The 15,870-nt window shown below is 40.5% G+C and overlaps 1 protein-coding gene across 1 annotated transcript in view; it reads right to left on the reverse strand.

Annotated features, from left to right (window-relative positions):
• Nucleotides 1–15,870, reverse strand: part of LOC126999169 (neurofascin-like) — a 111,366-nt gene that overhangs the window by 20,183 nt on the left and 75,313 nt on the right. The window contains exon 11 of the mRNA XM_050861497.1: nt 11,748–11,884. Within this exon, the coding sequence (XP_050717454.1) occupies nt 11,748–11,884 (137 nt within the window). The remainder of the gene's footprint in view (nt 1–11,747; nt 11,885–15,870) is intronic.

Genomic DNA, 15,870 nt, shown 5'->3' on the forward strand with positions numbered 1-15,870 from the left:
ATTTAGTTTCTGACTTGAAATTCATCTTGGCTTTCCTTCGCTTACTCTCCTTATCCTCTTTGTCTTCAGCGCTTTCCTCTTTCTCTCCTCTTTCTTCAGTCTTCCACTACATTCACGTATACTTTGACTCCCTCTTATATATTTTTCACATTTATGCTTTATCTTTTTAATTCTCTTTCCTTCCTTTCTCGTGACAAGAATTATTAAATGTAAAAGGCTAAGAAACATGTTAGTAATATTTTATCATAGTCTCTCTCTCTCTCTCTCTCTCTCTCTCTCTCTCTCTCTCTCTCTCTCTCTCTCTCTCTCTCTCTCTCTCTCTCTCTCTCTCTCTCTCTCTCCATTAGTTTCGTCCAGCTCGTCAATCGATCTGTCACACACACAAAGAAACAAACAAACACCAGAGAGAGAGAGAGAGAGAGAGAGAGAGAGAGAGAGAGAGAGAGAGAGGGAGAGGGAGACGGAGAGGAAGAGAGAGAGCCTTTCCTTTTTTTCTAGATTAATTTATGGTTTGGCCGAATTAACCTTGTAGTTCTATGTCCTTTGTATGGATATGAGAGCTCTTGAATGACCTTAAGTACCTCGTAGACTTTATTTCCTCATTCATTATAATTTTAATCACCTCGTTTCATTAATAATTTTTCCTCGGTCGTCAAAAGAGTGGAGATTGATGGTGATTATTATGGCCGTTTTTATTGTTATTATCACCATTATTATTATTATTGTTATTATTATTATTATTATTATTATTATTATTATTATTATTATTATTATTATTGTTGTTGTTGTTGTTGTTGTTGTTGTTATTGTTATTATTTTTTCATTTCTGCTCTGCTTCTTCTTCTTCCACTCTTTCTATCGTATCATCATCATCATTATTATTTTCATTACCGCATTATTTTATTTTTTATTTCATTCTCCATTATTGTTTCTTTCCTTTTCGTCACATCTCGTTATCGTTTCTTCTTTTTTCGTTTTGATATCTTTTTTTCTTTCTGTTTTGCATCCAGTTTCTCGTTCTTCCGCATCAATACCTTTTTTTTTCCCTATCGTTATTGGTTGAAGTTTTACCAAGGCAATACATTTGAGTACCAAGCTTCCCTTCCACTTTGTAACCATACTTGACCTTTTTTTCACACCTTTACGTTATCTATGCATGTCCTGACCTCACGTCCGTACCTTGCCCTTGTTTTCTTCGTCCCCTTCTCCTTTTTTTCTTTCTCCTCAATATTCATCCCCTCACCTGCCTACCTACCTTTGTACTCTACGCCCTCCCAATCTTTCTCTCTGTCTCTCTTTCCGTTCCCTCCTTTCCCTTGTTTTCCTGAGCACTTTTTTCCTCTTACACTTCTCGTTTTCTTTATATTTCTCTTTTATTAATTGCTCTCCTCGTATCCCGACGCTCTCCCTGATTTTGTTTTGTTTCTCTCGCTTTCCTTGTCCCTCTCTCCTCCTTCCTCCATCTCTTCCTCCACCTCCCTCTCTCTCCTCCCTTCCTTCCCTCCCCCCTCCTATCCATCTCTCTCCTCCTCCTCCTCCTCTTCCCTTTTTCGAGATCGTTTCCTTCCTCCTCGTCTTTCCTTCCTGTAGCTCTTTCCTCTTTCGTATCTTCTTTCTCCTCTTTCTTCCATTCATCCATTTCTTTGGCGTCTCTTCCTTTCATTTCCTCTTTCTTCGTTTCCTTCTCCGTGCGCTTTCTTCACGCTCTCTTGCTTCCTTCCTTCCATGTCTCTCACCTTCTTTTCTTCCTTTTTTCCTTTTACGCTCTCCATTCTTCCGTGTTTCTGATCTTTTCTTTACTTGTTTCTTTCCCTCTCTCTGCTCTGTTATTCTCCTCTTTGTCTTACTCTCTATCTTTCTCTTATCCTCCCTTGTTTTCTCCCTGTTTATTATTTCTTTATTTCCTAGGATCTTTTTTTTTTTACTGTTTTCATTCATCTATTTAAGCGTCCTCTATTCGTCTCTTTTCCCTCTGTTTCCTGTTTATAATTCCGTCGTCTTTCTATCTCTAAGCTTCCTTTCTACTTTTTTTTTTTTTACAATTCTTAACATCATTTCCCTCTTACTTCTCTCTTCTATTTTGCCATTTCTAACCTTTATTCTTTTTCCACTCCCCTACAACCTTTTTTTCCCTCCTGCTTTCCTCTTCTATTTTGCTATTTCTAACCTTCTTTATTTTTTTTTCCAATCCCTTTCATCCTTTTCCTCCTGCTTCCCTCTTCAATTTTGCCATTTCTAAATTTCTTTCTTTTTTTCACTCCCTTTTCCTCCTTTTCCTTTTACTTCTCTCTTCTATTTTGCCATTTTGAACCTTCTTTTTTTCCACTCCTTTACATTCTTTTCCATTTCTAACATTCCCTCCCTTTATCAGCTTTTTCTTTTTCCGTCGGTTACTATATCATCTACATCCATTCAGTGTTTGTTTACCTGGCAGCATCACACTAACATCTCCTCTCCTCACTTCCTATTTCTCCCTGTCACTTACTCTCTCAAATCCCTTTTAGTTCACCCATCCTTTCCTCCTTTCACCCTCACATCAGCTTTTCCATCGCTCTTTTCCGTGCCTTCTCTGTACATAACTCCATTCCTCTCCCTCCCTCTCTCTCCCTATCTCCCTAACTTTTTCCTCCCTCAAGTTTCTCTCTCTCTCTCTCGCTTTCAAAACTGTTTATAAGCTTACCCAGAATTCACATCTCTCTTATACTTTCCTCCTCTATAAACTCGCCTCTTTTCCTCACAATTTAACTCTCACGCGCGCTCAGTTCTTGGTTCACTTACTCCTAATTGTAGACTTGAGCTCACAATCCTCTTACGTTCCAATCCTTATTTAGTTGTATCTCCGAGTGCCTTTTTTTTCTCTCGATTCCTTTTATCACTTAACTTGTCACCTTTTTGCTATGGCTAGTTAATACATTCAGACAATTTCACTTCCTCCTAATTATATGTCTCAGCTCACGATCCTGTAATGTTTCCCTCCATACTTCTTATGTCTGTTACTTCCCCTTTAATGTCTTTCTTTAAACGGAGATATTGGAAGAAAGAAAAACTATTGGAGAGTGCTTGATAGAAAGAGGGAGGGGAAAGAGATAGAAATAAAGGAAGAAAAAGCAAATATGTGGAGGAAGGGTGTGAGAAAAAAATCTGATGTTCATTATTTTTCTGTCTAATTTATTGCATGTTTTAGAAAGAATGAGAAAGAGAAAAGAATAAACAGAGGTATAGAAAGAAGGAAAAACTACTGAAGAATGTCTGCTAAAAGGGGGAGAGAGAAAAAAAATGAGATATTGGAGAAAAATACGAAAAAAATGGAGGAAGGTGGAGATAAAATATAACCCATTGCCATTTTCCTATGCTTTTTTTGTACCCCTTTTTGTTGCCCTTGAGTCGTATCCTGTGATGTAAAAAAAGTTAATGTTCTCACCCCAAAAGGTTTATCAGAATTAGCTTTCCCTCCTTACTTCGTTCCCTGTTTTCCATCATTTTCCTCATTTTCATCTTTTTCTCTTCATTTCCTGCCTCTCATTTCTATTTCGTTCCCTGTTTTCCATCCTTTTCCTCTTTTTCTTCTTTTTTATTAATTTCCTGTCTCTTACTTTTATTTCGTTCCCTATTTTCCATTCTTTTCCTTAATTTCATCTATTTTTCTTCATTTTCTGCCTCTCATTTCTATTTCGTTCCCTATTTTCCATCCTATTCCTCTTTTTCTTCTTTTTTATTAATTTCCTGTCTCTTACTTCTATTTCGTTCCCTATTTTCCATTCTTTTCCTTAATTTCATCTATTTTTCTTCATTTTCTGCCTCTCATTTCTATTTCGTTCCCTATTTTCCATCCTTTTCCTCTTTTTCTTCTTTTTTTCTTCATTTTCTGCCTCTCATTTCTATTTCGTTCCCTATTTTTCATTCTTTTCCTTAATTTCATCTTTTTTCTTCATTTTCTGCCTCTCATTTCTATATCGTTCCCTGTTTTCCGCCCTTTTCCTCCTTTTCTTCTTTTCTCTTCATTTCCTGTCTCTCTCACTTCTATTTCGTTCCCTATTTTCCATTCTTTTCCTTAATTTCATCTTTTTTTCTTCATTTTCTGCCTCTCACTTCTATTTCGCTCCCTATTTTCCATCCTATTCCTCTTTTTCTTCTTTTTTTCTTCATTTTCTGCCTCTCACCTCTATTTCGTTCCCTATTTTCCATTCTTTTCCTTAATTTCATCTTTTTTCTTCATTTTCTGCCTCTCATTTCTATTTCGTTCCCTATTTTCCATTCTTTTCCTCATTTTCTTCTTTTTTTCTTCATTTTCTGTCTCTCACTTCTATTTCGTTCCCTATTTTCCATCCTTTTCCTCCTTTTCATCTTTTTTTCTTCATTTCCTGTCTCTCTCATTTCTGTTTCGTGCCCTATTTTCCATTCTTTTCCTCCTTTTCATTTTTTTTCTTCCTAATTTCGTGTCTCTTATTTCATCCCCTATTTTCCATCCTCTTCCTCATTTTAATATTTTTTTCCTATTTTCCTGTCTCACTTCTCTGATCACTATATCAAATCCACCAAATGGTGTGTCTGCTTTACTCTTCTCCGTTTATTCGCATTCCTCTTCTCCATCTCTTCTCATTTTATCCCCGTTTCTCATTTCCATCCTCGTTTCGTTCCTCCTTTTCCATGCCTCTCCTCTCTTTCTCTTTCTATCTTTATCCTTTCCTTCCTTATCTTCTTTTATCCCTGGACTCCATTTTTTGCTTGCTGGGTTACTTTTCATTTTTTTCATGTCTTTCCTCGCCTTCTCTCCTTCCATCTTTCTTTCCTTCTTTCTTATCATATTTTCTCCTTTCATTCCTTCTTTTCTTACTTGCTGCCTGCCCTTCCCTCCCTTTTTCATATGCTTTTCGTGTCTTTCTCTCCCTCCTTCTTTCCTTTCTTCCCTCCGATACTCCATTCATTTTTTTTATACATTGTCTTCCATTTCCTCTTCCACATGCTCTGCCTCTTTCATAGTCTCTTCTCCTTCCTCTTTCTTCCATTCGTTCGTTTCTCCTTTCCTATTTTACATACCGACTTTCATTCCCTCTTTCATATGCCTTTCCTTGCCTTCCCTCCTTCCATCTTTCTCCTCTTCTTTATCCTGTTATTTTCTCTCTTCAATTCCTTCATTTCTTACTTGCTAACTTCCCTACCTTCCCTCTTTCATATGTTTTTCGTGTCCTTGTCTCCTCCTTTCTTTCTTTTCCGTTCTGTTATTTTCTCCCTCTTTTTTCCTTTTACACGTCTTTCTTCCCCTTTTTCCTTTGCTTCACTTCCTTCTTCCCTTTATTCTATTCTCTCCTTTCTTTTTTACTTACTGACTTCCATTTCCTCTTTCTTAATTTTTTTCTCGCCTGCTCTCCTCCTTATCCTTCTTTCCCTTCCTCTCACGTGTTCCTCCTCTCCCCCGCTCCTCCTCACCCTGGGACACACGCTCCAGTGAACGGCATGTTTTGCATATCCAATTATCGGCCAACACTCGCCTGAACGTCTCCCGAACTGATATATATTTACGCGAATAATTTTTGAGTCGCTTCTGAATTCACTTTGGTCCAGAAATGTAAGGAGGATGAGAAGATTTTCCCGGAATTCCAATATTCGCTAGTGACTATGTGTAAATGGACTGGCTTTCGTTTAGATTTATGTTTCATGTTTCTGCGTGTGTGTGTTTATGTGCGTGTGTGTGGATGTGTGTGTGTGTGGGTGGGGGTGGGTGGGGGGGAGGGGCGGTTGGAGTGAGTACATGTGTTCGGGGGATGGAGGTCGTATGAAAGGTGTTTGGAGGACCTCATTGTGTTTCTGTGTATGTTTATGTGTGTGGGTGTTTGTATACGTGTGTGAGGGAGGGAGGGAGTACGTATATGTGTTTTAGGGGGGGGGGGGGAGGGAGGGTGTATTACTGGTGTTTGGGCGACCTCAATGTTCCTCTGTGTATTTTTTTTATCTATGTGTGCGGAGAGGGAGTAGGTGAATCAGGGGGTGAGGAGGAAGGTGTATTGGAGGTGCTTGGAGTCATTTATCAGGTGTTCTTCCAGGTAAGGGACCTCCGCATAAGCTGCAGAGTAAATACCTGGCCTTTGTCAATGCGTCAGTCTGCCGGTATCGTCTGTTAAGCCTCAGATTACTGATGATGAAGTGTGTCTGTCTGAACCATAAACTGTCTCTCTTTTATTTTTGTATTTCTCACAACTTCCTCTTCAGCATCGCTTCTTCCCTTCGCATAAATGCTTCCATATTATCTTTCATTGTTCTCATCCATTTATTTCATTTTCTTTGCCAGTCGTGTTTCTTTTTTATACTTTCCCTCGTCCTAACTCCTCATATTCTACTCATTCCCCGTTTTCTGCTTTCCATCCTGCGTCAATTTCTTTCCTTTTCCTCACATATAAATCTTCCATCCCACCAATCATGTTTCCTTTTCATATTTTCCCTTATCCTAACTTTCCATCTTCTTTTTCTTCGCCATTTTCGTCTCCTTGCGTCATTATCAATCCTTTTCTTCATATATATATCTTTCATCCCACCAATCATGTTGCTTTTCATATTTTCCCTTATCCTAACTCTCCATCTTCCTTTTCTTCGCCATTTTCGTCTCCCTGCGTCATTATCAATCCTTTTCTACACATAAGTTTTCCATACCACTTGTCGTTTCCTTTACATATCTTCCATTATCCTAACATTCTATCGTCTTCTCCAACCCCATTTTCGTCTTCCCGTTCTCCTCCCTCTCGTCCCTTCATCCTCGTTTCCATATTTCCCTTGCCTAAACTCCCCATCTTCTCCCCTTCCCCGTTTTTTAATTCCCGTCTTTCTCCCTTCATCCTCTTTCCTCCTCCTTCGGTCCTTATGGAAGCTCGCAGTCTGAGGCTCATGGTGACTGGCGCTGCCCTTGACCAATCTCAATGTCTGTGCCTTTTTGCTCGCTGGTCATGTTTGCCAAGCTCTAATGCAGCCTGGCGATTCTGTCCGAGGTCGCATGTCCCCTGATTTACATTGAGATTCCGTGATAGAGTCCTTCCTTCCTTGCTTCATTCATTCATCCATTCATTTCAGTTTCCTCTCCCTTACCTCCATTTTTCCCTACCTGTGTTTCTTTTCGTCTACTCCTGATAAAGTCCTTCCTTCCTTCATTCATTTATTCATTTCAGTTTCCTTTCCTTTATCTCCTTCTTTCCCTGTGTTTCTTCTCGCCTACTCCTGATAAAGTCCTTCCTTCCTTCCTTCATTTCAGTTTCCTTTCCTTGTCATCCTTCCTTCCCAATGTTCCTCCTCGCCTGTTCCTTCCTTCCCTTATTACTTCATTCTTCTTTTCCTTCCTTTCCTTCCTTCCTTCTTATGTTCTCTCTCGCCCATTCCAGGTAAAGTCCTTCCTCCCTTATTGATTCATTCCACTTTGCCTTCCTTTCCTTCCTTCCCTCGCCATGTTCTCTCTCGCCTCTTCCTGATAAATTCCTTCTTTCCTTCCTTTCTTCCTTTTTTCATTTATCCTAGTTTCTTTTCCTCCCTCCTTCCTTACGTTTCTCCTCGCCTTTCTCTGCTTCCCTTCCATGGTCAATAATTCTTTCCCTTCCTCCTTCTCCTCGTCCATTCTCACCTTCATCCCTTACTTCTCTCCTGCTTCTTATTATCCGTTTCCTTTCCTACCTCTTTCCTTCCAATAAGTGAATCTTTGAGACTCGTACTTTACTTTTGTGTTTTAATTTTGTTTTGATAATTACTTTTATTTTTTCAAGGAAGGGGTATGAAAATTATTATAACACTTGCAGGTATATGTCTTCATGGAGGTATAACGCATTTTTTTTAGGGTGTGCGAGGGAAAGAAAAGGGTAGAAAGAGGAGGCAGAACATTTAATAGAGCTTGCAGAGGAGAGGGAGAGAAGAAGGGAGGGAGAAAGAGAGGGTGGGTGTTACAGGGAATGAAGGGAGAGGGGAAGGGAGAGAAGGAGGGAGGGTGTTACAGAGAATGAAAGGGAGGGAGGAAGGGCGGATGTTACTGGGAATGAAGGAAGAGAGAGAGGGAGGTAAGGAGGATGTTGCAGAAAATGAAGGGAGAGAGGCAGGTGAGGAGGGCGGCAGGGCGGGTGTTGCAGGGAATGAATCTCTCCTCCCAGACAGACTTTGATGTTTATTGACAAAGTTTACGCGAGACGAACTTGAAAGACAACACGATGGGAATATGAGACGCGTACTTTATGTTTATGGGACTGTAAACTCCTGCGTAAAATGAGAAAGTGTAAAGAGCCAAGTAGTTTATACGTAGTTTTGTGCACCGATGGCTCCCAGGACGGAACATGAAGGGCCTTGATAGTGATAGTGTGTGTGTGCTTACTTGTGTGTGGAACTAACGATAAGAAGGAAGATAGAGGAGAAGAATAGTGAAGAACAGTTGCCAATTGAAGGTAGTTTTAAGCAGCGATGACCCCGACGGAATATGAAGGGCCTTGATAGTGATCGTGTGTGTGCTTACTCGTGTGTGGAACTAACGATAAGGAGGAAGATAGAGGAGAAGAATAGTGAAGAACAGTTGCTAATCGAATGTAGTTTTAAGCAGCGATGACCCCGGACGGAATATGAAGGGCCTTGATAGTGATAGTGTGTGTGCTTACCCGTGTGTGGAACTAACGATAAGAAGGAAGATAGAGGAGAAGAATAGTGAAGAACAGTCGCCAATCGAATGTATTTTTAAGCAGCGATGACCCCGGACGGAATATGAAGGGCCATGATAGTGATTGTGTGTGTGCTTATGTGTGTGTGTATGTGACGAGCGATAAGAGGGAAGATAAAGAAGACTAAGGGAGAAAAGTTGCCAATCGAATGTGGTTCTTAGTAGCGATGATCCCGGACGGAATATGAAGGGCCTTGATAGCGTTCGTGCGTCCGTGTGTGTGTCTAGAGATAAGAGGGAGGGTAGAGAACAAGACCATAACAGTAGCCAATCCTTCATAGGTATCGAATCGTGCAAGCAATAGTATTTACGAGGCAATAAATAGACACTGAGCGCGATGAACGTCAGTATTGAGATGATGCATAAGGGGAAAAAGTGTTCGAGGTATTGCAGACGTTGGCATGATCGTGAAATGTGTTTATTGTGAGCCTGGAGGGAACTGCTTACATATGCGTTCGTAAGATAGGTAAGATAGCGTCATGCTGATCTTCCTTTGGCTCAGGTTATCTCTTCTAGCAACCAATGACACGTTTTAACTCGAGTTCTTGATATTGTATTGCTAGGTTAGGTTAGATGAGGTTAGGTTAGGCTAGGTTACGTTAGGCCAGGTTAGGTTAGGTTAGGTTATTTTTTTTTTTTTACAACAAAGGAGACAGCTCAAGGGCACACAAAAAACGAAACAATAATAAAAAAAGCCCGCTACTCGCTGCTCCTAAAAAGAATCCAAAGAGGTGGCCGAAAGAGGGGTCAATTTCGGTGCTATATGGCAAAAACAGCATTCTAGGAATCTCAATTTTTACTTAATTTTGTATTGGTCTATATCAGGTTAGGTTAGGTGAGGTTAGGTTAGGTTATCTCTTCTGGGCTGAATTTCTCTCTCTCTCTCTCTCTCTCTCTCTCTCTCTCTCTCTCTCTCTCTCTCTCTCTCTCTCTCTCTCTCTCTCTCTTTTGTTAATTTGTTCCTTTTCTCTTTTTGGAGTTGTTCATTAAGTTTTGAATTTTCTATTTACTGAATATTTTTTCCTTTTCCTTCTCTCTCTCTCTCTCTCTCTCTCTCTCTCTCTCTCTCTCTCTCTCTCTCTCTCTCTCTCTCTCTCTCTCTCTCTCTCTCTCTCTCTCTCTCTCTCTCTTTTGTTAATTTTGTTCCTTTTCTCTATTTTTATGAGTTGTTCATTAAGTTTTGCATTTTCTATTGACTGCATCTTTTTTTTCCTTTTTCCTTCTCTCTCTCTCTCTCTCTCTCTCTCTCTCTCTCTCTCTCTCTCTCTCTCTCTCTCTCTCTCTCTCTCTCTCTCTCTCTCTCTCTCTCTCTCTCTCTCTCTCTCTCTCTCTCTTAAAATGATCTCACAGGACGCTTAAGTAAATCTTCTCCGGCGAACGCCCTAAAAATATCCCTCCGAGAAAGAAAACGTTGAACTATTTAATTTAATGAATTTTTTTTCTCTCCCTTCAGATTTTTTTTGGCTGTGAAACTTTATTAGTATTGGATAGTATCAAAATTTCTGTCGTTTTCCCTTGACTTTTCGTTTCTCTTTTTGCTGCTGTAATTCATTTAGAAGGCTTCTCTCTGTCTGTAAAAGATGATCAAATTTTCGGGAAACTCACTTCAGTATTTATTTTTTTTAGTTACGTAGTTTACTTGAAAACTATATATAAAGAATTTACCATCGAATAACCTTTTGTGAGACGAACGTACAGCCTCTTTCCATATTTATTAGGTCACACAGGCTTAGGTGGCATATGTAGTCTTGAGATACTGCTGGGAGATGCCTTATGGTTTTTCTTATATATTGGCATCATCTTAGCCAAGGATATAGACTTAGATTTGTTAGTCAAGCCTCTTCTTAACCTAACCGAACCGAACCGAACCATAACACATCAAGAACTAGTGTAAAAATGTGATATTCGTTGCTAAAGGGGTGAATATGAACACTTGTAAGATCAGTTTATGTTATCATACCTAACATAACTAAACCCAGCCTAACCTACCCTAACCTCGCCACTGCTAAAGGATCGGTAGGTTCGTCGGGTTCGGTGTAGTCCAGGTTACCAGGCACGCGACGTCGATAAGGCGAGGTAAAGCTGGGATCAGAAGGATGAGGAAAGGCATGGACGGTAAGGGTGGCGCATGTCAGGTTATTGCTAAACTACGAGGCAAAAATCGCTTGCACGTGTAAATGCGTTTCTTATCAAATGGCGGCAACTCCCAGCGCGCCGGGGAGTTTGCGAAGTAGCGAAATTCGGGGTGGAAATGTTTTTTTGATTACGTCCCCAGTCCGTCAGGCATTAATCTTCTATCATTATCATTTCAGGCTTCGTTTGCGTCCATAAATCAAGATACTGTTTGCGCCGCTGCGAATGAGTGAGTGAGCAGACTTGTCGTTCAGCTGTAGCGCGACTGCCAGCGCTTGTATCAGATAGATTAATTAACCTGTACTTGAAATTGATATTGGATGCTTACTCTCGAAGTGCCTCTACAACTATTACATTCAGTTCAAGTGGAGACAAATTAGAAATATCGTTACCCGTCAACCGTTCAATTCTGATACTAATAATGTTACCCTGTGATTTAAAGAAGAGAGAACAATGTGATATAAATTGTGTAAAACGTCGACAGAGAACAGGCGAGCTAAGATTAATAAGATCGTGATTGATGAGATGAAACAAACGCGAGAGGAGATTGATATAGCTCTGTACAATTAGAGAAAGCGTTGACTGATAAAGGGGATGATTATTAACGCAATGAAACAGATGGGAAGGCAATTGATATATGTGTAATTACAGCTACGTGATAAAGGAGGACGTAAGGTTATACAAAAACGTTAGTAAGTTGCTCAATGATTAGTTGCTCAATGTGCTATCGTGTGTAATTTACCATGTACCCTACCCTGTTCACATACTCTAATAAGGTCATAGTTGATTCATTAGGTAATAATATTAAGGATATGAAGCAGATTAGGGAAAAATTCTATCCCTCAGTTAAGTTGGGCAATACGCTAGATGGGAAAGGGAACGGTGAATGTATAAAAGTGTTAGTACGGTGTGTTGGTGTGTGCTAGCGAGGGGTTTAGCTTACCTGCCGCGACGATCTGGAAGACACACGGGTGCACCTGCTGGCCGATGTCGTTGGTGGCCCAGCAGAGCAGCGTGCCGTAGTCCAGCTCCGTGACGGGCGTGTAGTTCACAACCGACTCCGTCCCTTGCACCACGTACCTGAAAGGGGGAGGGAAAATAGCGGGTTCTTATAGAGAAAGGAAAGAAGAAAACATGACTGCACCTTAATTTATATGTCACGAGAAAGAAAACGAGTGAAAAAGCTTGCAAAAACATGAATCTATACGTCAAGGAATAGAAAACTAAAAAGAAAAGTTTGGAAAAACGTAAATTTATGTTATCAAAAGAAAACATTTTAAAGGGTTGGAAAAAAACACATGAATTTATACCTCACGGAAAAGAGAAACAAATATAAAGACACATAATAAAGAAGAGAAACAAAGGTGAGAGAGACATTGTAGTATGCGTAGCTATGTGGTGTGGGAGGATTAAAATTACAAGACCATTAATTTATACATCGTTAAAATGAAAACGAATGGAAAAGACAAGCAATAAAGAAGAGGAACAAGGAAAAAGAGTAACATTTGAGTAGGCTTAAGTGGTATTAGGAGAAAAAATATTAATTAGACCCTTAGTAATTATATTTGATAGCTCTGTTTGTATTTATGATACTTTTATGTGAATGCTTTCCTTATATATGTGCGAGGGAAGAAACGAAAAGAATTGGTATAAAGCTTTCGGGTACAATAGAGATTAACATATAAGTGAAATTGAAATCAGACACAGAATCATGCAATAACCCCAATAAATATTAATGAAGGTCAAAAACATTATGCAGCACATCAAATATACACAGATTAACACTAATTCATCAAGCAGCACTGTCCTCGTAAGCGCCCACGCGGAGCCTTTGATATAAAACGAAGCAATCCAGAGCGCCATTAGCAGAAGGCCATTATTGAGGCGGACATTAAAGCAGAAACGAAAAAAATAATATAAAAGAAGTCAAGCTCGGCCCACATGAAAGATGGCGTCAGGTCGAGTGCGCACTCATGTAAAAATATACCTTAATTTCCCTAGTGAATCCTCCTCCTCCATCTTCTCCTCCTCCTCCCCCTCCTGCTCCTGTTCCTGCTCTTCCTCCTCCTCCTGCTCCTCTTCCTCCTCCTCCTCCTTCTCCTATTTCTTGTCCTTCGTTTTCTCCACCGTCCTTTTTCTTCCAGCCTTTTCTACATTTCCTCTTTTTCTGCCTCTTCCTTTTGGTTTTCCATTTTCGTCTCCCATAAAACACTAACCTCTTCTCTTTTCCTTCTTCTCCTCCTGCTCCTCCTTCTCCTCCTCCTCCTGTTTTTCCTCCTCCTCTTCGTTTTCTTTCTTCACCTTCCAGCACATTTCCTCCTTTTCTGCATTGACCTCATCTTTTTCCTTCATTTCTCCTCCTGATCCTTCTCCTCCTCCACCTCCTCATCATCTCAGGTGTGTCTGATTCCCGTCCACCTGTACGTGTAATCCTCGCACTTCCCAGGTAAGCGGCTGTGCACGTGCAGCCGGATTATCTTCCCCCACGCACCTGAGTTTACCTGGCTAATGGAGTGCCACAGGTGTAGAGAGAGGCGCGTCTTGCAGCGTCTCTCAAGAATCTGTTTGCTTCCCGAGTGTTCCGAGAGAGAGAGAGAGAGAAAGAGAAACGAGAGATGAGAGGAGAGACACTAGAGAGATGAGAGAATAGAGATGTGAGGCAGGCGTGGTAGTGAAACGTGACTGACCTTTTCCGTAGATTTTTTACAGATGACATATTTCACGAATTTCAAAAAGAGAATGAATGTAAGAAATATGCGACTTAAATCTATGTGAAAAGACAATGGTAAAAGCAAATACGAAGTTACTGTTCAGAGGTGAAGAAATAATAACCGCAATAGCTTTGAAATCATACGGAAAGAAATAAGAAGATAAGTAAATGATCGGTGAAAAATAAATTAGTAAAGTTTAGGTTAAATTTTCTGCAACATCATTAAGGAAATCACAAGAGAAGAAACAAATGCAATATCTAAACAGTCGATGGAAATAGATTAGTAACGGTCGGTTCATGTTCCCGTCAGGTAAAAGACTACGCGGATCGGAGGCAGGCGGGCGGCAACGCGGGGCGGAGGGCTGAAAATAACGCCGGGGGAACGAACTGTGAACCGGGAGGAGGACGGAGGAAACGACCACAAAAACCGAGACTCGTGTTATTACAAGGCGAAGTTTTAAGGTGTAGTGTTGCTCTGTGTGTGTGTGTGTGTGTGTGTGTGTGTGTGTGTGTGTGTGCAGGCGAGCAAATATTTGAGGACGTAATACACGCTTTCCCGAACACTCGCGCACAAAATTACACACACACACACACACACACACACACACACACACACACACACACACACACACACACACACACACACACCTGCAATATTCACAGCCACAGAGAGGAGACAATATCCACCTCTTTCTCTCCCCTTTTCCCCTCTCTCACTCCCCTCTCTTCCCCTCCCTTTCCCCATCCTCCCCCTCCATTCCCCACGTCAATACTGTTTACATAGCGACAACAACCGCTGCTCATTAATACGATATCACCATTACGAAGGCCAGGAGAACCACCCTTAATGCTCTTGGAGTAATATCAAAGCCCCCCTCGCTACCCCGACCCTTTCAAGTGTCACTCGAAGGTGGATATACGTCGTGTGCGCAGCGCTTTTTCACATGTCCGGAGTTGCGCGCTTTGGTGATGTTCATGCGCCCGTTCGGTCTGTCTCTTTACCTCGGTCAGTTTCGTTTTATTTCGTGTGTTTGAGATCCGTTTCAGCTGCCTCGTTTCATCCAGTGAGGAGAAGTTTCTTGCATGTGGAAAGCGAGAGGATTTATTAATGGAAAACGCGGGAGAGAGAGAATGGAAAACGCGGGAGAGAGAGAGACATATACTGTTCCCTTATTTTTGAGAGCTGAAATTATTGTTATGCTCCCGGAAGAGACACACAGGCAGGCGGACGAACATGTTGGGACGTGTTTGTGCGTGTTTATTGCGTGTTTGCCTTGTCTCTCCTGCTGGTTGAGTTGCTGTACTTCTTGTTATTAAATTTTGACTCCCGAGTTGTGTATCGTTTTAGTATTATAATTATTTTTTTCCGACTTTTTCTTTGAGTGTTTCTTGCTGGTTCTAGTGTTTGAAGAGACGCGAGTGTCCCGGTTGTTAATTAAAACCTTAGTGAGGGGGAGGAGGAAAGTAAATACACGTGTGACAAGTTTGGTGTGTGTGTGTGTGTGTGTGTGTGTGTGTGTCCATAAGCGTGTTCTTTTCTGCATGTTTTTTTTTTGATTGTTTGAATACCAGAACAACTTTTTTTAATACGTCGCTCGGAGTTCTCTTACTTTCAAAATTTTGATAACGCAGACAGGGAATGATATGCGCGTGAAATAAAAGAAACTAGAAAAACAAATCTGAAAGCGACTAAAAAGATAGATATATAGAAAAAAGTAATAAGATTAGGAAAGGACTAGATATTCAGACAGCGAAAGAAATGAGTCTAATGAAAGAAAATAGAAAAAAAAATAAAAGCATAATATACCTGTTCGACAAAAAACAAATATATAGAAATAAATAATTTGAAAAGGAAGGGACATGAGTCTATCACATATTTTACCTTTCCTTCCTTCCTTCCTTTCGCAATTGGAGGTGACAGAAGGAAGGAGGTAGTAAATCTCTTCCTCTCCTCCTTCTCTTTCTCCTCCTTCTTCCCTTATTACGAGAAGACAACACATCCTTCTCTTATTCCTCCTTTCCTTATTGTGTCTTCATCTTTTCTCTCCCTTTCATCACGTCCTTTATCTTCACTTCCTTTTCCCTTCCCATTTACACGTCCCCAATATTTTCTCCGTTTCCCTTCTTTTTCATCCTTCATCTTTTCTTCTTTTCTCTAATCTTTTTTCACTTCCCTTATCTCTTCCTCTCTTTCCTTTCTCTTTTGTACCTCCTTGCCTTTTCTCCTTTTCCCTTCCCTTTTCACCTCCTTTATCTTCATCTTTTCCCTTTCCTCTTTCACCCATCGTATCTTTTCTCCTTTTCCCTTCCCTTTTTCCATTCCATTATCTGTTCTTCTTTTCCCTCTCCTTTTTCA

This window comes from Eriocheir sinensis, chromosome 16 (genome assembly GCF_024679095.1).
Source record: "Eriocheir sinensis breed Jianghai 21 chromosome 16, ASM2467909v1, whole genome shotgun sequence".
NCBI lineage: Eukaryota > Metazoa > Arthropoda > Malacostraca > Decapoda > Varunidae > Eriocheir > Eriocheir sinensis.